This window comes from Argentina anserina, chromosome 5, assembly GCF_933775445.1.
Source record: "Argentina anserina chromosome 5, drPotAnse1.1, whole genome shotgun sequence".
Classification (NCBI taxonomy): domain Eukaryota; kingdom Viridiplantae; phylum Streptophyta; class Magnoliopsida; order Rosales; family Rosaceae; genus Argentina; species Argentina anserina.
Window position 1 is genome coordinate 16,186,497 of NC_065876.1, and position 21,750 is coordinate 16,208,246.

The following is a 21,750-nucleotide window of genomic DNA, read 5'->3' on the forward strand; positions in this document are numbered from 1 at the left end:
AAAAATTAATTTTGGTCATGTGTTTCTTTTTTGAGAAAGGGATATTATTTTAAAATAAAAACAAAGTAAGAATTATTCTATTGGTTTTCAGGTGAATGTTCTATAGATCTAGTTGAGTTGTTAGTTTTGCTTAATTCCTTTATTTTATTACATTTTTCTGTGATTTCCTTAACTATATTTTTATGCAGGAAACATCACTATTTTATTATGCATTTTGCAAGTGTTTTGTATGGATTTTAAATGTCGTTGCTTATATCTTATAAGCATGTTTATCTTGAGTTAAGTTTACTTGTACGAGCTTTAAAAACTTACTCGGTTTGTTGTTTACAACCCGGTGCACCAATCCATGGTGCAGGGTATTCGTGCAGGTTGATTTTTTTTGTTTGTGTGAGTGTTTGAGGATCCAATGACAAGGGTAGAATGTTGTAATTTGAGAATTTTTCTTGTAACTAGTTCTTCGTAACTGCTGCAGTTACCTTATAGATCAAGTTTTGTGTAACTTGTAAATATAATTATGTTAGTTGGATTCGAGTTGTCACGTTTTTTTATATGAATTTTATTATTCAAAATTTGGGGCGTGACAACCAATAAAATTACCCATCATCGATCGAGGTCATCCTCTTCAAGTTAATTTATAGCTCGCACCAATTGCAAATCACTCTCGCATCATAACAAGGGAAACAAATCAATTAAAATAGCAAAAACAATATTAAAAAAATTGGAAACTACATTTTTAGAGTTAAAAGGTCCAGAAGCAGCTTAGGGACAATCGATAAAAGGTTTGTATGTGTTTAAGCTTAATGCAGTCGAATGGTTTGAAGCCGTTACGTTAACGAGCCAAACCCATGTAGAGTGAATCGAGTTTCAGAAGAAGTAGTGTAACACCCCATACCTATAAAATATTTTCCTTAATTTAAGGACTTTGGGCATTAATATTTTAATTCGACGTATCGTTAAATTAGTAGTTGACTTTGACTTCTCACCTTATCATTGAAAAATATTGACTTTTTAGTCATCAACGTTCCCAAAACCTTTCTTTCATTAAAGATAAAGAGGAATTTAAAGTGAGATCGCAGACACGTGACACACATAGTTTGAATATCATATGTGAAAGTTATGGTCTACGAAAGTTTAAGCGTCAAAATTGGATTACGGCTTTCGCAAGGCCAAGAACGTAATTTCACAATGGACACCCTAATTTTTCTAGTTTCTTCTCTTCCTCTCTCAGCCGCACACTTATTTTTTTTCCTTCTTTTCTTTTCTTCTTCTTCCTTATTCCTTCTTTCCCCTGAGCTCACTCGTTCCTCCTCCCCTACGAGTGTCGGAAGTCCCTGCTCCGGCCACCGATCATGCTTACCATAACCATCATTGTATTCTCCATCCAAAACCATGTCTAACCAACCCAAAATCTAAGGCTCATCGCAGATTCTATCACCTCTAACTCATCCAAAAAACCGTCCTCAATTATGGCGAGTCCTTCTCTTGCCATCACCGTCGCAAAATCCTAGGGAAGAAAGGGCTAGAACCCAGATGTTTGGGTGTCGATTGAACTCCGAGGACCCCAGTCTCGACACTGACACAGTCCGAGTCAGTGCCTCTTCGATCTCCCTCTTCAGACGGCAATCCGGCCTTGTAGATGTCCCTAATTAATCAAACCTCAATCCTTGACCTTCGATTTGTCTAGTTCCACTCGTAGCTCCGCCACCCACAATGGTATGGGTTTTCATAAACGATTTTTGATAGGTAACTCGTGCTTTCTCTTTTATTTTAGAGCCTCTGTTTTGTATTGGATTGAGTTGTAATACAATTTGTTAACACCTCCCCTGGACGAGGTAATTTCCGGAAGGATTCCGCCTTATACCGGTTGCCAGACCGACCGGAGTTAGCCCAGCACGACAGGATGTTGAGCTGGCAGGACAGGTCACACCACTTCTAACTCAGGCGCCATCACTGACATTGCCAAAGTAGCTCACCAGAGCAGTACAAACATACTGTATGAACACTCCCACATCAGGAAATGGAAGCAACACTTCCCCTACTGCGCTTATAAAAGCAGCCATAACCCTCCTAAAAAGGGTAACATATTTCTATTTTGCCCAGGTTTGCATTGCTTAGGTCGGTGCAATACTCATGTCAAGGGCATATCCACTCAGTCATCAAACACTCTTGTATATTGCTTAGTTGAGTTATAGATATATTGATGTTACATTGAATAATTGGAGAAGAGATACTTGATATATTTATTATATCATTGATGGATGTTGGAGTGGGGTTCTGGTAGAGGACAAATGGTCCTCTAGTTGGGGAAAATGATTAAGTTGTGTTGTTTTATAAGTGTATTATGTAATTTACAGATTTGGGGTAGTCAAATTTTAGGGGAAGTTATGCCGAATGTTCGACATAAATCATTCTATAATTTTGGCTACACAGGTCCATCTCAGATTTCCCTTTGAAATTTGAGAGCGGGTATGTTATATTGCACCGGAACCACCACCGTTGTACCACCCATATCTTTCCGCAGCCGCCACACTTTTCCCTGGATCGTCAACGGGAATAAAGGACCTGTAGAAAACCAGCAGCCATCTCCCTCATCCACCGCACCCATGAAACATGAGCGCTTAAATCCTAGAGAACAAGATCCACCCAAAATCCGAGAGGCAAATTCCCTCCCCCAAATCTACCATCAAACTCTCTTCCCGCCACCACAAAACAAGAAACACAGCCACTGTCACAAGTCCGATCCACCCCTGCCACCACCGACCTCCCTCCTGTACACACACCGACACAACCTTCGGACCAACCATAGCCCAATTCAGCCCCGATCTCCGATTACAAACCCAAGGCACACCATCTGCGTCCCATCCGACTACACAGGCTGCACCCCAGCGAGGCCTATACGTCGTCGCCACCGCGTAGCTGTACGAGAGACAACCCCGATCGCAACAAGCCTCTCTCTAAGAACAAGCGTGTGTAGCGCGTACCAAGAGAGAGCGAGAGATAAGATCCCCAATTCTTTGGGTTGATCTTAAAATGCATCGTTATGATTAATTTCTCACTTTTATTTAATGGCCAGCCACAAGGTAATGTTTCAGTACTACTTAGAGGTATTCGATCGAACGTTTAGGTGACTCTCTTCTCTTACTAATCTATATTATGTATATATGAAAGCTTTAATTCGCCGTTTTAATCACTTAGCTTATAATTATGAAAGTGGTTTGTTGTCTTCTCCTTTTGGTTTCCTGTATTTCTAAAATTCTAATCTTGTTTTTGCTGAAAATCATATCAATCTTCATTTTGCAACAGCTACTAGCTAGAACTGCGGCTAAATACATTAATGATCGATATTCTAGTTTATATATCAACTCCAAAATTATGTACTGGTGGGTGCACGTCTTATAGGCTTATAGCTAGGTACTGTTGTAGGGCACTACCGAGAGCTTATTGGACGCACGGGCCGTATATATGCACGGGGAAAAAAAGCTGACGTGGCCGTTGACAAGTGAGCGGAGGGCTAAATGCGACACCGTTAGTGTCACATTTATGGAAAGGGGTAAATGAGTTTTTTGGTATGGTAATTGGTATTCAATAAATAGGTCGATCTCTCATCCTTGAATCCCAAAACACTAATTTCTAGAATCAGCATCATTCAGATCCACCCTTGGATGATGGAACAATAATCTAGCGTAGCCGGGTCGATCCATAATCGAATCACAATCAAACAAATCACTGTGGTTCGATTCCTGGGAGTCGGTTGTGGTGATTAGAATACTGGGAACTTAAACTAACATGCGAAAGATTTTCAATTAGTCAGAAAAAAGCGGTGGAGGAAATGGGTTTTGGTTCATTACTGAAAATAGGATGTTTACATCTCAACCGGGACTTATGTCAAACGATTATTGATAACCTTGAAGCTGAAGGCGAAATGTTGGTTTTTAAGTTTGAAGGGAGAAGTATCCTGATAAATTGTAGTGATTTTGCCCGTGTTATGGGGCTGAAGAATGGTGGAGAATCTATTGTTAACCATACATCTGACGTGGTAGATGACCCTGAATTGGGAGGATTGAAAAAATGTCTTCAGAATGATGAGGTAGTTGGTGAGAGCTTGAAGAATGCATTATGTAAGAACCAGGTTGCAGACGATGGTTTTCGTAAATTATTTCTCTTATACTGTCTCTTTATATTGTTGTGTCCTAGTAGGCCGGACAAGGTTGAGAAGAAAATTGTAGCTGCAGTGAGCGATACCACTACAATTGGTGAAAAGAATTGGGCATGGTTTTGCTTTCAACACCTATTACAGGGCGTTGTCGATTACAAAAAGAAAAGGTGCGGTTTCATTAAGGGCTGCATGGTTTTCTTACAATTATTTATATTTGATTTAATTGTAGATGCCACTGTCATAAGAATCGTGAAAACAGTTGATCCGATTGTGTCCTGGACATCCAGAAATTGCAAGAAAATGATTAAATGGATGAGGGGAGACGTCGGAATGTGTAGTATATTGAATCCTGGAAGCAGCAATCGGGTAATGTTAAAAGGTTGTTGTAAATCGAAAGAAATTGATTTATCTGAACAAGTACGGAGGGCGATGGAGGGGGTGGAATGTATTGAAAATGAAGTATGTGCGATGAAATGTTTGGTGGATAATTTGGAGGATAAGTTCGATGAGGCGACAAAGGTTTTGTGTGAAGTGGAAAAGATAGCAGTGAATATGAGTGAAGTAGTAGTAAGGCGTGTCATACTTGAGGCAGCCGGAGTTGTTTTCGGTAAGGCGGGAAACACTGGATTGTTGTCATCCCAAATTGACAGGGAAGGGAAGGGTGAGTACCATACATCCAAAACTGACGGGGAATGGAAGGTTGAGTACCATACGGACACTGGTATGGACCACACCTTGTCCAATTATGGGGGGTGCCATTCACCCATAATTGAGGAAGTAACTGACAAAAGCTCAACAGATGCGACTGAGGAGGTGAGCACAATTATAGACCCAAGATTTATTTATTGTGAATGGGAAAAATCTTAAATGCAATATTAGAAAGTTAATTGTCGACTTAGTGTATATCTATTTTGCCGTAATTTCACGTCCAGAACCTGAAATGGTTGATGTTAAGTTTCGTATTGCATAAAATTTGAGTTAATTTGATGGCAGGGTATGCAAGATCACGATTGGGACAATCTGATTGGCAGTGAAACCCTTGATTACCCCTGTTTGACTTCCCAGACTGGGGCCGTAAATGATAACCTTGTTTTCCCATTCTCGGGGGAAATGTCTGAGACCAATTTGCAATTGATGAGATTTTTGTTTGGTCAGTGTGAAGGACGAGCCGAAGATATGAGGTTATTTGATAGTGTTTCTTTATTTTATTTGTCGTAGTCAATAAATAACACAAAAGAACACATGTCTAAATAATAATTTTCTATAGATATACGAGAATTATTGTGAGAAATGAAATTTATACACTTCATGGTCAAATGGTAGTTGGTGAAAGTGGTTTTAATTTAGCGTATATGTTCACCATTTAGGTGTTTGGTTTGGATAACCCTTTGAAATTCAGACTTTGCAGGGACATTATCATTTGGTGTGGTGAATTAGTTATGACGAAAGGTGATTTAAGCTGCTTACGACCTGGAAACCCAATAACAAGAAAGGTATTGTGCATTTGACTAGTTAGTTATAAAAATGTTGATAGGTTGAATCACTATTGATTGCATCGGCAATTGTCCCGATCTTGGTGAATAATTTCAGCTTATTGATTTATGTGCCGCATACTTGTACGAAGAAAATTCCAGCTCGTGGTTCCTCCCTACTAATTTCAGTGTACGGGTGATTTATAAGTGTTCTTGTCATGTATTAACTTAACCATCTAGGTGGGTATTTTTGAATGTATTATTCATATGTTAGGTACTAAGCAATGATGGACCAAACCAATTAGGAGGTGGCCGGACCCTGAGTCAGATCATTAGTGAGTGCAGCCTCCACCGCTTTAACAGGCGCTTGAAACTTTGTTGTAAGGTATATTTTATTGTCCACTGTATGTAATTGTCCTTTATGGCTTACACTGCATTTTAACTGACACGAGAACTGGAATCCAGATTTTTATTCCTGTACAAGACGACGTCCCGGGTCAATGGTTTTTTATTGTAATTAAATTGAAGGATAAAGTTGTTGAAATTTGGGACACCATCTCAGATCCGTTTCCAATGAGACGGAGACATGAGTTAGCCACTTCCGTGGTAAGTTACCGATTAGTTGCTTCAACTTTAGATAATAACCCGATTTTCTGTTTATCTAGTGTCACAGTATACGTTTGAATACGCAGGTCCAGTTGGTCCAGAAGGTGTTTGCTAGTGACATGAAAAAACCTGGTGACATATATTATAATATAGAAAACTTTGATTTCTGTGCTCGATCTTATGAAACAGTATTTTGTGGTGAACATGATTCAGGCGTTTGTTTGATAAGGAACATGCAGAGTTACGGTGAACCTTGGTTTGAAGGGGTATGAGCCGCTAACTGTATTTTTTTCTTATTTATATTATTGCCTTTGTTAATATGCGTTTCTCTAAACTGTGACCAATTTCAACTCTATTTACAGTTTCAGTCTAATAAGCAAAGGACTGAAATTGCACTAGGAATTGTGAGTAACCAGAAGAATGAGCAATTGAAGTCAGTTGATGTAGCTGCTGTTTTGACCCTCAGGGCTCTTGTGGCAGAGCAAGAGGGTGTTCCAGAAAATTATAATGATACAACACGTAATGAACGAAAGGGTCCTACCTGAAGGAAGTTACAGTCGCACCGCAAAAGAAAGGATCGCGCCTGATGAGGAATATTCCACATGCTTACATTGCATTCCGCGGTTATAAACTGGTTTTTGTTTGGCTGATTATTAATTTTAGGTACTCTCGATTTTCTTATGTTTGACATTCGGATTAAGTTATCGATAGAGACATCAAGTTTAAATGTGTTATGCGGAGGTTTTCGAAATTCCTGATGACAATGAAACCATTATTGGACCCAATGTTGTAAGTCATTACACTTTCATCTCTTTAACAATTACAATCTAGCACCAGCCCTTTGTTGTGGTTGGATAGGAGTGATGAATGTCTAATTTGGTGTTTCCATACCATATGCAAAATTACCAAGCTTTATCTCAAAGATATTACAAAAAGTATAATTGGTAACAAATGAGCAATTTTCTACATGAAAGTTTTAATTATATTTGACAGTTTCACTCTCCTTAAGTATAAACCAATCAACATTACCCACCATTTAGATAGTGAATTGAGGGAGCCTGGCAGATTCGATCATTATTCAGACAGTTAAATATGAATACTGAAACAATAGAATCAGATATAAATAACTAAAACCGAAACAATGTAAAAAATTGAAATTAATGAATAACATTCGGTAGGCCCAAAAATACAGAGAAGGCCTATGGCCCAAAACACAGGAAGCATCCAACCAGTTCCATCATCTAAGCGTGGTATCTTTTTTTCGTTTTTCCAGCAACCAGGCCCGAGTGCGCTAAATTGTCGTTAAAATTTAGGGGTGTTTTAACATGAACGGGTTCGATTATCCATACCATATATGATATCATCCCCTTTCTCCGAAAATGTTTTGTATCTTGTACCATGTTCCAGGACATCTGTAGAGATATATGGGAAGGGTGATCTTGTGGTAGTTTCCTCGTCAGCCTGTCCAGCGACATGCGAACTGTATCTCACATCGTCTAAGAAACTGGTGCCGCCATCAATGGAATCCTTAGAATCTGACGTGAATCCAGTCCTATTATAGGATACACTATCAGTTGAATTGTCCCACGAAATCTGATGCTGCTTGAAACCCCAACAACCCCCCATGCCAGTATTGGTTTCGGCCACCCGCCCCACTTTCGTGGTCATCGATTCCTTCATTATGAACATTAGCATCCATGTTTGGTTAAAAAAAAACTGTAAATATACTACCATTGCAGCACTAATAGTGGCGTTTCTTCCAGAAATAAACACTTATTTTATAGGAATTTACATACAACCCTTAACTTCCATTTAGTCAAGTACCAAATTATCAACCAAACATTCGTTAATTCACTTTATGATACCTTCATTTGAGATGTTAGCAGGTGTTGTAGGCGTTCTATTTCCATTTCCTTATCCAGGATATTGATTTCCTGGTCAATAAAATAAATTCAATTAACCACCTTTATCTAAGTTATGCCATGAAGCCCTTCTGCGGTTTTGAAAGCAACTAACATAATGCCATAAATGTACTGTTACCGCATCACCAATGTAACCTCATAGGATGTTGTTAAGGCTTACGTGAATCCGGGTCATGTTTAGAAGGATATCTCTAGCCTCGAGGGACCGAGTCTCCAGCAACGAGGTCAATCCAGCAATTTGGTTTAACAGAGCGCTTGTTGTCTCTCCCGACACCTGCGACATATAGAGTTTACATTATAAATAAGCCGATAATATTATGTTTAGGTTAATTGGAGACTGAAATGCCGCTTACAGGAACACCACGACTTACCGTTCTGAATGTCTTGTTTACCTCAACATATTTGCACACAACATTTTGGGGGACATCAACATTCTCAAATGTTGCCCCTTCCTTGAGGGAAACTAGTCTTATTGTATTTGGAGGCATCTAGTATGTTTGTGGCCTTGCTAACATTCCCATTCTAAGAATGTCCTCTTCTTTCTCCCTTTTTTTCACGGACAATTCCCGAGCCTTGGAACTGGTCCTCTTAACCCCCTTTAAATTTATTGTGATATTGTTTGATACCACCCTACTATGGTGCCCCAGATTTTTGTTCCAATCAATGAGCCTAAAGAGAATGGGGATCCTGGCCACTGGTACTTGCTTATTATTCATGTTAAGCAACGATATATGGAATTACTTGATAGTGCCTCGTCAGACAGTACGTTGCTTCCAAGACACCGTGCCGCAAAAGCCGTGGTAAAAATTTCAAATATATAGATACATAACTGTAAATAATAAGTGTTACTAATAACTTAAACATATGTGATCTGCATACTTCCCCACTGCTTATAATTTGTTGATGTGTTGAAGGTGGATCTTCTGGACAACATACTACTAAATGACATTGTAAACTTCATGGTGACTCTGTCGATGATGTCTGAATTTCCTTGGACATATGATCCAAAGGCAATGCTTCAGTCGAATGGTGCAGACTGTGGTGTGTTTACCATGAACAATATGGAGGATCCACAAGGACCATGGGGTGAACAGGTAATGGGTGAAGTCAAATTGATAGAATTTATACAATGTTCAATTTTCAAAGAGAAATATTGTTGTACATTTTTGAATATAAAACAATGAATGTGCATGGCAGTATAATTCAGACACGGAGCGAGCAAAGTTGATCATTAAACTGCTAATGCATCCGAAAAATGAGGTTGTTGATCTGCATGACAAGGTGGAAAGGTCACTTCTCCGATAGAAAGGAGGAAGGGACGGTGCGGTCAAAATGGCTGAAGAGAAAAAACCATAGCAAAAAAAACAAAATCTAAACCGCGAGGGAACATAACCAAGGAAAGGCGCAACATTGAAAGAGCCAATTAATATCCAGGATACATCACTTGTTAAAATTTTGTCGGACGATACGAGTTGCCTCCACACCAAAAAGAGGGGGAGGAAGAAATGATCGAATTAGTTCAATTGAAAGGTTTATGGGGAGGAGTTATACAGTTAGATGAATTACTTTTTGTTACCAGGTGAATCCAGATCAAAAAAGATGGTGCAAGTATGCGGCGCCCCCCCCCCCCCCTTTCCCCAAACAATGATAGTGTTAAATATCCTTACTTTGCAGGGATTATTATTCGATTTTGGAGATAATTTTGTTTGGGTAATCACTCTAGGCCGCCTACTGGCTATGTTCGGTAGTCAAGTTGTTGCAATGCAAAAACATTATGGTAGAGGTTTTTACAATGCAACAGGTTTGTATGCAAACTATATGCTTACTGCAAACAAGTTGTTATTTTAATATCAACCAATATTAGGCTTAATTACTATTATACCTACATTGACTTGATTCGTTACATGATAGACTACCACTGCGGGTGGAAGGGGAGCAATCCTGATATCATTAGGAAAGAAATTAAGTGTGCGTCCTCAGATAAAAATTTAAAGAAGTGAAGTTTACATCCTGATTTAAAATGGAAAGAAATGAAGCAACAATTGTAACTCATCAGCTAAGTACTCCAGATTGTCAACCAATATCATAAGTATTGGGAATTAAATGTCACACAAATAATACAGGAACCTTCAACAAAATATTCACCACCTATCACCCCCTGAGTGTCAACATATTTCAACAACATAGTTTTACAATAATAAGATTAAATAAGTTAGATCAAGATATGAGAACTTAACATGGAACATTAATCAGTACATGTCAATTTCTATGACTTTGAACGGGGGCATTCTTTCGTTACCACCAGGACCCTGCAACCATTCATCTGTCAAAATCAAAACTGTCAAAACACATAGCCTACTGAAGTAGATTAATGTACAAACTTCGTGTTGTTTTATAATAGCAAATAACAATGACGTCAAGGAAGTGGGTTATACGAGCTCGGCTAAAAATACAGAATTGGGAAAAACTTACAACAAATTCAATTATCATGACCCTGTTGGAGAGATATAAGCCATGCCAGCAACTAATCAGTTCTACAAATTTTTCACACCAACTTTCTAATATAAATGATTGAATTACCTTTTTAGTGAGTGGTACGTGCTCGTATCACGGCAGGATGTTAGGAAACGATCGGTAGAACCTCCAATAATCTCCCCCTACATCTCTGATTTCACAGCTGCTGGATCTCGAGGGTGAATTGTTGTTAACCACACCGGTTATAAAGTCAAAAGACATGGCTTCCTCTTCGTTATGAATCAGGGAATATGTATCACTGTTCAACCTGTCAGCTTCTTCAACCAACTCATCAGCCTCAGTATCAGAGCAATCTGATGAACAACTACCATCAGCCACGCTACTACAGCGCTGAGGACTATTATTCACTATAGCACCAACACTGATATCTGGTTCAGCAGTTGACAAATTCACATGGGAACCAACTCCAACACAAGTGCGACGGTCATGCCTAACCACTGCACATTTTTAACAGGTCCTTCTTTTCTTCACGTTCCCCTGCCCTTTAGTTGGTTTAGACTTTTTCCCCTTACTGCGGCAGGTCACGGGGTCCCTTATTACATTAGGATGAAGGCCGGTTGATCTGGTTGCTTCATCAACATAGACAGGAGAATCTGTCTCTCTCGGTTGAGGTAGGTCGCGCGCGTCTATGGTTAGGTCATTCAGGGCTTCCTTAATAGTGTCATAGCCTTCATCACTGTGTGAGGCAATGTGGCATATCTTGGCACATGCAGACATTAGTTCACCGTACCTGGCCAGCTGCATAACCTTCCTATCAACATTGTGGTCATTTTCCACACAATCAACGCTTTCTTTTGTCCACCTCTTCTTAACTAAGGAATGGGGAAATGTAGTCACATTCTCAGATTTCATCGCCAGGAACATGTGGCAGCATGGAATGCCATCAGACTCAAACAACTTGCACGAACATGATAAAATTGGGTTCTCTCGGCCACCCTGGAACCTGACCTCCCATGTCTTCTCCACTTTACCATATTGTGAGATGCAGATAACTGTGGTACCTGTAGCCGGTTCCGGAACCTTGCCGGTTAGTATGAACTTCGGCTCAAAATAAATCTGATCTCTTATCAGTAGGAATACATCGTGAGTAAACAAACTTCCAATCTCTTGTTCCATACCACGGAGGTGGGATTTAAAAACAGGAGAAAACTGGTGGGACAAGTAATCGTCATAGAGACTACGATTTCTTATTCGTGCAATAGTTTTATCAAGCCGGGGAAGCAACTCATACAGCCTCATACAACTGCCCAGATCAGTCTTCAGATTTCTGTGCATCCCCTCACACCTCTGTGTACTACAAATCCCCCCAAAAAAAGAGGTTCAAAAAAAAGCTTATGCCATACATTCTATTTACCCAACTATTGTCTTCTAACTTGTTCATCGCCACAAAGTACTCCCATAAAGCCTCCCACTCTGGAATACTAAGCCCTGCAAATATAAGGTGGAAGAAGTCTTTTTGCGTATCTTCTTCCTTCAAGTGAGATTTAACATTCCTCCCGACATGCCATGCGCATAGACGGTGTGTGGCCTCCGGCATGACAGTTAGAACATCGTTTCTCATTGCTTCGTCGCTGTCGGTCACAACAGATATTGGTTTCTTATCATTCATAGACTTTAAAAAAGAGGTCAGTACCCAGTTGTATGTCTCCTCAGTTTCATCAGCCAAAAGTGCACACTCGAAAATAATAGTACCCCTATGATTGTTGGTTCCCACAAAAACGGCCAGAGGCTTATCATAAATATTTGTTTTGTAAGTACTGTCAAATATCAAAATGTCCCCATAAGAACAATAATCCTCATAGGATTGTCCATCTCGCCAGAACATGTTTGCTAGCCTTCCACTTTCATCTACGCTGAAATTGCAAAAGAAATTGGGGTCCCTAATGGCTTTAGAGTTCATCCAACTAATTGAGGCTTGAGCATCACCGTCCATCATCAGCTTTGTGTGCTCCTGTTGAACCCTATTTTACAGGTCTCTTTCTGTAAACCCAACAAATTCCTGACCCCCGGCTTGATGGACAAGAAACTCATAAGCACGGGCAGTCCCAACAGATACTTGTCGTAGGGACATGACCTGAGCAATGTCATGCTCCTTAACAACACGATTGGACCTAACAAAATGCTTCTGGTTCCACCTTGTCAGTGGATGGCTGTGTTCAGTTACAAATTCGGAAACATAGAATGAAGTCCCCAATCTCTCCTTTTGAAAGGTTATCTGGGCAAGACAGTGGCACCTTGAAAGGCGTCAGGTCTTTGTTGGCCGATTTCTTCGCGGGTTCCCGGAACATAAGACCCTGTCATTTTCATCCAGGTTGGAAAGCCGCGGCCGTTTTCATTATTCCTCATCCTCTTATCAACGTAAGGGTCTTCCTCCGACTCATATTCAATATCAGGATCACTACCAAAACCATCACTGCTAACATTGCGCTCCCCTTGTCTGGAACAAACCATTACTCTTCAGATAACTGCTGACTTATTACGGTTCCACTCCAACCTGTGCTTCCTCATACTAAACCCTTTTGCCAATGAATAGTGGGCATAGAACGACTCGATTTCCTCTTGACTGGCAAACTTAACGTTCTTCATGTCATCTAGAGTCAGGTCTTCGTAAGGTTTACCGTTGAACATCAGGCATTCATAATCATAACCCAATTCCCTATCGTCGCCCTCTTGCATAAAAGGCAGTGAATCTCCATTCACACTGTCATTAACTGAAAATGTTGTGTTTGCATTATCGATAGATGGGATGTTGTTCAACTCAAATGAACTCAGTTCAGTGGACTCCATAACTATAATTCAATGCTCTGCATACACAACAGAACAAATCACCATTACAAAATCTAAATTTATGCTTCCCCTCACCGCCTAGTTCTTCCACAACAATAAAACTTCCTCACACAGCTAGACTTGGGTGATACCATATCATCAATATCTTAGACAACCAACTAACATTGCTTTGAGATATCAAAATCTCCAAAATAATGCAGAGAAAACTAACCATGTTCATATTTAAGCCTCACATTAAGACTACGATTAACCTTAAACAGGTGAGGTCACTAAATAAACCTAAAATGCGAAAAATTTCAATCCACACAGTAAGATCCTAACAAAACAACCGGATCTCTATATAATACATACACTTGCTGCAACCCATAAATTAAAATTTACATCATAACTTACGTTTCAAAGATTGCCTTCCATGATTATAACTATCCGCTGCAAGGTTGCGTTCAGTGGCGGAAAATGGTGGACACCAAATTCCTACCGCACCATTATCCAATCTCCTACAACTATATAAATATCTTCTCTAAACCTTATTCATTCTACTTTCAACTGAAGACGATTTGTCTGATGATGTATGATAAATATCTCGTCTCTCATCCTTATCCTTTTTTTATCAGATCTACCCTTTATTTGACTGATTTTACCACCACCGACACTAACTCCGTTCAATTCCATCCATAATTACTTGATATTACAGGGAAATGTTTTTTTCCACGCGGCTGATTCGACGGCTAAGATGACCCGTGTATAAGTACGGGCCGTGCACTGAATAATTCTCGGGCACTAATATTGCTTCTTCTTTTTTTATACTAAGGGGTTCTAATATTGTTATTTTCAAGTTGATGTTCATTTCAAGTACGTGTATCCCACTCTTTAATTCTATGGCAAACACACACTTGATGAAAGAGCGGAAAACTTTTAGGCTTACTTGAGGTTATGAAACCCGTGTTATATGCGCCTAAGCTTGAAAATATTCACTAAAAATCAAAAGCCATCGATGTAGTGCGTTTTACTTCGCATATAAATTTCACTTTCCAGTTCATTAGTCCATAAGTGAGCTTAGGAGAGAACATTGTTGTTTTTGTTTTTGTAAAGAATCATTAATGGAACACTCAATTAACTGAATTAAGCAACATATGGATGTATTGGTAAACTTTTTATGTTCTTACCATCATATCGAAAAATGTAAGGGTTGGTATATATATATATATATATATATATATAATTTTCTTTTAAGCTTTACACTGTCGAATACAAGAGGGAATATGAAGCTTAAATTCCTGATTACGAAGACCTGATATTATATCAAAGATCTCTACAAACAAGTATTCAATAAAGCACCAATCAACAAAGAGCACTACACAAATGACGACTCTATTTGCTTTCGATCAGCAGTGGCATGGTGGAGAGATAAGTAGATATGTAACTCTATCAACGATGATGCATCAATTACATATCCTAATGTCTAAGAAAACAGGTCCCTAACAATGTTGCCGCCGGAGTAACCCGGCAACACTTAGTATCATCTTTCCGCTAGGAGGAAGCGTCCATTTAACAAATCTACGACACCTACCTAGAGGAAGAAACGCACACAAGGTGCATTAGGGCTTGTTAATGGGTCGGGCCTTAGTAAATTTAAATAAGTGACGGGCCGAGTATTTTCACAAATATGAAGATCCAAACCCGCCCACCTAATGCGGGCCATTCCGGGTTTTTAGGGGCCGAGTCTTGATGCCTTGTATTAGAAAAAAATAACACTCTTATTTAAGGGTTTGGAACAATAAAAGAATTATTAGAAAACATTCTAAAAAAAAGTTATAAATAAATTCGAGTTTCGAAATATTGTCGATCGACACCAATATATGTGATCGATATATTTATTTAGAGACCATGTAAAAATTTCGTCCGTTTTGAACTTGGTTTGACCGTCCGTACCTATGGCCAACCAAAAAGGAGGCGTTTTGACATATAAAACCTCATTAACCGGGGCTTTAGCAAATGAGTTTCCTCGTTGCGACCGCTAACGATTGGTGAAAAAAATTAGGTGGTTTCAAATATGTAAACGGATATTGGCATTCGCATCTTGGTAATGGGTCATCCCTTAGCGTATATTAGTGGTGGTTTTGGTTAACCGGAAATTCCGACGGTCAAACGAGGTCCAAGTTAGATAAAAATTTTATACGATCACTAAATATATATATCGATTACATCGGATGATGTCGATTGATCCCGAGAAGTTTCCTTCATATAGTCGCTTCATAATGCGATAGTTTTATTATAAATCTAATATAAAGGTTATGATACATTAACTGACATTTATAGAATTGATGCAAAAATATTGCATCCACCGCAGCCAAGGATCAAGTAAGTTCGAGAACCGTGACGCCATGCAGCAGACTAGCAGTGTCCTCCATATTAAAACCATGTACGTCTCTGCGTGCGTATATATATTATATGCTCTATCGACCAAAAAAACAAAATATGCGGAACTACAAAGTAGTGGTAGTACGTAGTGTTCACTCTTTGGGTTAACAAAGTGCTCATTCTTGAATTCATATGCCTTCGGCTTTTATAATTTGCTTGGCAAGCTTACTGTTTTAGCTAGAACAAGATGAAGATGAAGCTTTTACAGCTCTTCATCACTGCATCGATTCCTGTCTTGAAAACCCTATTGATCACTGCCCTTGGTTCATATCTTGCTACTGAACGCGTCAATATTCTAGGGGAAGATACTAGGAAGCATTTAAACAGTGTACGTATACTTCTCTAGCTTTCCTCCGATCTCTCTCAACTGAATGAAGTAGTCAGATTAATGTCTTAACTAATGGTATTATAGATTGATATATATAGTGTTGATGATGAACATGCAGGTTGTATTTTTCGTGTTCAATCCAGCGCTGGTTGGTTCCAGCCTTGCCCAGACCATAACATACAGACCATAACATATGACAGTATGATTAAGTTGTGAGTCCAAAGTCTCCTTAGTTTAGCGCGCAACAAGCTAGACTACTGATGAATATATATGACTAATATATGTGCCTGGCGACTTGTATATAGGTGGTTCATGCCTTTGAACATCCTCCTGACCTTTGTTGTTGGTTCAATATTTGGATGGATACTCAACTTATTAACAAGAACTCCTCCACATCTTCGAGGCCTTATTATCGGTTTCTGTGCTGCTGGTAAATTTGAGATATTCAAATATGTTAAAAAGTGAAAGTTCCAGAGAATCGAAGATGAAGGACATAATTGTTATAATCCAAAATCAGTCGATTAGTATATATCTGCAATTTTTTCTGTAATATCTGCTTATAAATTGAAACAGGAAATTTGGGGAACTTGCTCCTCATAATAATCCCAGCTGTTTGTAAAGAAAAAGGCAGTCCATTTGGAGCTCCTGATGTTTGTTATAATTCTGGATTGGCATATGCTTCACTTTCAATGGCGGTACTTCTCAACTTTGCTTAATTTGTTTGTTTAGCTAGTCTTTTTCTTTATCAGATTTCTAATTTGTATTGTTCACCAGATATCTGCTGTTTATCTGTGGTCATATGTTTATAATATTATGAGAATATCTTCAAAGAAATGCACTCTTGATCAAGACACGATCCAATCTTTGGAGGGGATCTCCATATCAAACCAAGTAAGTTTGCACTGATCAGCCTCTGCTTAATTTCTTCCCGTAACTACTGCAATAGTGGTACTTTCGGGTATTGTTTGCATGAACCAGTGGCATCAGTCGCATGCATAGAGCATACTGTATGATCGATCTATATCACAGAAGTTCATTAAATGATATATACATATATATCTCTTTTACCCATGTCTTTCACGAGGTCAACTTTGTCGCAAACGCCTTAGCTTGCCAAGATCAAGATCACAATTCTTGTTCGTGCTCTCTAGTAGGGGTGGAATTTGGCTCAAACGGTTCTGTTTTGAACACAAACCGAAATTAAACTGAAAATAAAATTCAGTTCGGTTCAATTCTCGGTTCGCGGAGAAATTAAGCTAAAAACTGAACCGAACGGTTCGATTTTTTCATTTTTTTTTGTTCCTGAAAAAAAAAACTGAACTGAATAAAATGACCAGATTGAAGGGATTTGAGGTTTTATACCTCTTTTTGACCCTAAAAAAATTATATTACTTCTAACAATGCCAAATAACATAATTTCAAAGTCCCAAAGTGAAATCACAACACAATTCATAGTTTCATACATCATAAAACACACAAATGCAAAGTCTAAAGTAAATTAAGTTCACATAGACATGAAATTTTTCATAAAACATGAGTCATTCCCATAAACCCTCATTCATCAATCCTCAAGCTACCGATTCACCCATACTTGCACTTCCACTTGTGCTTCCCCCGTTTTTTGTCTTAGGGGTTGTAGTTGCTTTCCTCTTCATTATAGAAAATTAAGGTTCTCCTGCAGCAATAACCATACTTCATAAAAAAGGCACCACTGATTTTTTAATCAACTTTTATATACCAATTTAGCTACTAGCTAGTTCAGTTTTAAACTAAATTAGATCAATCTGTAATACTTTCATAACATGTAAATGATGTAATACGACAAAATCTCATATATAAATGAAATACAGAAAAATCATCTTTATCACATATTGATCGGATATGCAATTATGCATTTCGTTTTCACACACTGAAACCAGTGGTCAATACAATCCAATTGAATCCAATGCACACTGCACAACACCCTCAAAACCAAACAGATAAATCTAACATGAACCATAGATACAACAATTCTTTTCTATCCTCACTGTTCATACAAAATAGATTTCTTGCACTCATCAATTAACTCATCTCTGCGCATTTCCCCAATCCAATTTACATGCAGCTTTGTAAACATCAGACAAACATAAACATTCTTTCATCCAAATCAAAGAAAGAAACGAACTTTCTCGATTATTTGTATATGGGTCTTTACCAAAAATGGGAAAGCAAAAGAACCCAGTTCCCAGAAAGCTTTAGAACACAAGAACTCAAGAAGTACCCATAAAGCTAGAACAAGAAACAAGTCAAAATCAGCAGAGAAAGAGAAAAAGAGAGAGTGACTGACCTCATGAAAAAGAGAATTGCTGCTATTGTTTTTGTTGTTGGGTGAGACTGTGACGCTGAGAAGAAAGATGAAAGCAACTACAAATAGCAGATATCCAGAAGTGAGTTTTTCGGTTCGAAAGTGCTACCCCTACTCTCTGTTGTCACCCTAATGTCACTGCTGCTGTTGATTTCAACCTTTTCGGCATCGGGTGTCCTATAGAGGATCGGATGCTCGATTTGTTTAGTTTGTACTAGTCTTTTTCTTATAACAAAAAGTTTAGTGAGTGACGTGACTGTCCACATGATTGATGCCGCATAAGATTGAGATGTATGTGATACTCGATATAGTTCATATAGCATTATGGTCTGGTTGATGATCTGATATGCTCTTTTTTTTTCTCTTTAAAGTAGTTTAGACTTTAGACTACTTTTTTTTTAAGTATATGAACTGTGGTACATCTAGTTTTTGGCTTATTTATAGTGTGCATTACTATAATATCAACTTTTTGCCGGCAATCATTTTCCTTCCAGCTACAAAATAAAAGTAATTAGAGCTTATTCCAAAAAAAAAAGTAATTAAAGTTTTGAGTCCTTTTCAATCAATAGATACTAATTAATACATACATGTGTAAAAAAAAAAGATACTATAGCATATGTATATCACATGCATGGCACATATCGTTTGCTAATACTTATAAAGTCTTATATGAGTTATATCTATGAGCTTTCTACTGTCATATTTCTACAGCAGATTATGGCCCCTCCAGGGAAACTAAAGAAGCGTATAATGAAGGTGGTTAAAAAGCTCAACCTGGAAACGGTCTTTTCCCCCTCAATAGTTGCAGCGGTATAACCTTTCGACAGTGTGCAATCTACGTTCTTCTTTTACCTCCTAATCTCTCTACGTTTATTGACACATTGATAGAATTTGTACCTTTGTTTTGTTAATATAGATCATTGGCTTTGTAATCGGAGTCGTCCCACCAGTGCGAAATGTATTCATAGAAGATGGCGCTCCTCTACGGGTGATTGATGACACTGTTTCCTTGTTGGGGTACAAATAATTTCTACGCAAAATCTGAGTCCAAACTCCAAACTACATGGTTTTGCTCTTTGAGAAATATGACACTGTTTCCTTGATGTTTTATGGTAAACTAAAAACATGGCTCAACTACCAGCTAGCTCCAACTGTAAGATTGTAGAGAAAATGTTTCTTGCATTAACATCTAAATGGAAATAATCTGACTCAAATTTTAGCATATATTGTGAATATTGATGTGTATATATAGTTCATTCTCTGGTGTTAAATCTAATTGTGTTCATTTTGTAATTTTCACTGACATTTTAGTCTTTAACCTAGTGCTCTCTTAATTATTGCAGGGGCGGAGCTATCCCAACTGTGACTTTGATTATAGGAGGAAACCTCCTCAAAGGTAATAATAATAATCACTCCGATCCTTTGGCAAATTCTACCTTTCATAATTAGACACACCTAATATTTCTAGTTCAACTGAAAAGTACGTTTCACCGTGTTCGATCTTTCAGGTCTGAGAGGATCTGGAATACGTACTTCTCTGGTTATCGGCGTCATCGTTGTTCGTTATGTCGCACTGCCTCTCACAGGCATATTGATCGTTAAAGGGGCAACGAAATTTGGATTAGTACACTCCGATCCATTGTATATGTTTGTTCTCCTCCTTCAATTTTCACTCCCACCCGCAGTCAACATAGGTATCATATATACATATACTCACTGGAACTTGCAATTAATCTGTTTCTCAATGCATGCATGCTTTCTTTTAACATGTATCCTTCATGTAATGGCAGCAACCATCACCCAATTGTTCGGAGCAGGAGAGAAGGAGTGTTCAGTTATTATGCTGTGGACTTATGTTCTTGCTTCTCTAGCGCTTACGTTTTGGTCTGCCTTCTTCATGTGGCTTGTCGCCTAACTCTTCAGTGTCATATATTAATGTCATATCCACATCTAGAGGGACTTCAATTACTACCATGTAATATTATATTTTAAGGAGAATCGTAAGATAACAAGATTAACTGAACGCAAGATAAGCCCGAGTTACTAGAAAGACATCGATATGCATCAAGGTATATTGACATAATAAAAGTACGTTCAGTTTTTTTTATACAACATCGATATACATCAAGGTACATATTGTCGACGGCATGAGCATATCCATTGTTCGTAGTCGGAGAATGTTAGATCATATGATGTAATTAAATTAAAGTACGTTCAGTTATTTTGACATGGAAAATATTTGGCGCCACAATATAACACAAAATCTAGCGTCAAAATCTTATATAACATGCCACGTCACCTTGCTATTTCAGCAATTAAAATAATCATAACATGTCATTTTTGTTCCGAGAAAATTATTATTCAACATTTGTGTGTGTCTTAGCCTTATTACATTTCCTGTTAGAGATAGATTCACATCTCTGTAATAAGTTAGGACTCCGAATCCTACGAGATTGTGGTTATGTAATGCATATATTTAGGCCCCCATATCATTTAATAAATACACAATTATTATCTTGCACCACGTTACCACGTTACCATGAGTCTATCAGAAAAATAAATCTTAAACCTGAAATCTCAGTCTCCAGTATCCTTTTCTTTTTGGCATAGCCAGAAAATTCAAAGCAATACTCGACAAATTGTTGTCAGAAACCGAGAAAAATCCAAAACCGCAGCTTCTATGGGCACTCAATAATTTCATCTGGGCACCCACCTTCTTATCTGACTCACCGTCGTTCTCGCCGGCACCCAGGACTCCATCTTCTCCAGTGACTTTTGATCGTCACCCCTTTGCTCCAAGTTGGACCTACTGTCTAGCCTTGCGTGCCGCTGCAGTGTGCTCAAGATCTCTAGTGTTTCGCGTTTGTAGCTCCGACCTAGCCCGGACTCCATCCCAGCCTTCCGCTCGGCCTTCCCAACGTCGGAGGCCCCTGCTCAACGATCCTTGCTCGACCACAGTGCCGCCTCAGCATTGCGCCGCCTCTCTTTCCAAGCTGTCAAACCCGACGTCGTCCCCAACTCAGTTTTCTGCAGTTGAAGTCAACCCAGTTCTGCAGATCCAGAGCTCGACCCGGATTCTTATATACGACCCACGCGACCCAGTTTCAACATCAATCTAACCCGCCTTGGTTTTTGGCCTACGGCCTGCCGAGCCCAATAGCTCCTTGGACTTTAAACTC

At 38.8% G+C, this 21,750-nt stretch overlaps 4 protein-coding genes and 1 long non-coding RNA gene across 9 annotated transcripts; 2 read left to right on the forward strand and 3 right to left on the reverse strand.

Moving 5' to 3' along the window:
* The first annotated feature begins 3,778 nt into the window (after positions 1–3,778).
* Positions 3,779–7,003, forward strand: LOC126794109 (uncharacterized). 5 transcript variants are annotated; one of them, XM_050520758.1, is made up of 6 exons: positions 3,779–5,649; positions 5,747–5,818; positions 5,903–6,013; positions 6,094–6,234; positions 6,321–6,500; positions 6,597–7,003. In XM_050520758.1, the coding sequence occupies exons 1-6, from the start codon at positions 5,596–5,598 to the stop codon at positions 6,777–6,779; spliced, it is 741 nt and encodes a 246-aa protein (XP_050376715.1). In that variant the 5' UTR covers positions 3,779–5,595; the 3' UTR covers positions 6,780–7,003. The 5 variants fall into 5 exon arrangements, 3 of the variants coding, with proteins under 3 accessions (XP_050376715.1, XP_050376717.1, XP_050376716.1); XM_050520760.1 differs by having other exon boundaries at positions 6,701–7,003; XM_050520759.1 differs by lacking the exon at positions 5,747–5,818.
* A 449-nt stretch (positions 7,004–7,452) lies between these two features.
* On the reverse strand, positions 7,453–8,676 carry LOC126795974 (uncharacterized). The gene is made up of 4 exons (XM_050522708.1): positions 8,528–8,676; positions 8,317–8,430; positions 8,100–8,168; positions 7,453–7,908 (listed from the first exon to the last, which is right to left on the reverse strand). Exons 1-4 carry the CDS (start codon positions 8,642–8,644, stop codon positions 7,555–7,557), a joined length of 654 nt encoding a protein of 217 aa, XP_050378665.1. The 5' UTR covers positions 8,645–8,676; the 3' UTR covers positions 7,453–7,554.
* A 2,087-nt stretch (positions 8,677–10,763) lies between these two features.
* On the reverse strand, positions 10,764–13,478 carry LOC126795608 (protein FAR1-RELATED SEQUENCE 5-like). Its single transcript, XM_050522416.1, has 6 exons — positions 13,186–13,478; positions 12,985–13,128; positions 12,662–12,841; positions 12,065–12,544; positions 11,144–11,985; positions 10,764–11,059 (listed from the first exon to the last, which is right to left on the reverse strand). The coding sequence occupies exons 1-6, from the start codon at positions 13,476–13,478 to the stop codon at positions 10,764–10,766; spliced, it is 2,235 nt and encodes a 744-aa protein (XP_050378373.1).
* A 2,517-nt stretch (positions 13,479–15,995) lies between these two features.
* LOC126794173 (protein PIN-LIKES 3-like) lies at positions 15,996–20,516 on the forward strand. Its single transcript, XM_050520831.1, is given in 11 exon segments — positions 15,996–16,227; positions 16,346–16,393; positions 16,396–16,439; positions 16,533–16,657; positions 16,801–16,922; positions 17,002–17,118; positions 19,283–19,381; positions 19,488–19,588; positions 19,915–19,967; positions 20,080–20,265; positions 20,362–20,516. Coding segments are annotated over 11 exon segments (1,161 nt in total). The 5' UTR covers positions 15,996–16,086; the 3' UTR covers positions 20,487–20,516.
* On the reverse strand, positions 17,664–18,658 carry LOC126794174 (uncharacterized). The gene is made up of 2 exons (XR_007672126.1): positions 18,554–18,658; positions 17,664–17,902 (listed from the first exon to the last, which is right to left on the reverse strand). It is a non-coding gene; the product is annotated as an uncharacterized LOC126794174 (long non-coding RNA).
* Positions 20,517–21,750: the final 1,234 nt, after the last annotated feature.

Excerpts from the sequence above, each read along its gene's own strand:
- LOC126795608 (XM_050522416.1), bottom strand. The coding sequence starts at position 13,478 with ATGGAGTCCACTGAACTGAGTTCATTTGAGTTGAACAACATCCCATCT. Across the intron at positions 13,129-13,185 it reads TTTAGTATGAGGAAGCACAG|ACAAGGGGAGCGCAATGTTA; the intron begins GTTGGAGTGGAA and ends GGTTTGTTCCAG. Across the intron at positions 11,986-12,064 it reads TACTTTGTGGCGATGAACAA|TACACAGAGGTGTGAGGGGA; the intron begins GTTAGAAGACAA and ends GGGGATTTGTAG.
- LOC126794109 (XM_050520758.1), top strand. The coding sequence starts at position 5,596 with ATGACGAAAGGTGATTTAAGCTGCTTACGACCTGGAAACCCAATAACA. Across the intron at positions 5,650-5,746 it reads GAAACCCAATAACAAGAAAG|CTTATTGATTTATGTGCCGC; the intron begins GTATTGTGCATT and ends GAATAATTTCAG. Across the intron at positions 6,235-6,320 it reads ATGAGTTAGCCACTTCCGTG|GTCCAGTTGGTCCAGAAGGT; the intron begins GTAAGTTACCGA and ends TTGAATACGCAG.
- LOC126795974 (XM_050522708.1), bottom strand. The coding sequence starts at position 8,644 with ATGCCTCCAAATACAATAAGACTAGTTTCCCTCAAGGAAGGGGCAACA. Across the intron at positions 8,431-8,527 it reads TAAACAAGACATTCAGAACG|GTGTCGGGAGAGACAACAAG; the intron begins GTAAGTCGTGGT and ends TATATGTCGCAG. Across the intron at positions 7,909-8,099 it reads TGCTAACATCTCAAATGAAG|GAATCGATGACCACGAAAGT; the intron begins GTATCATAAAGT and ends TTCATAATGAAG.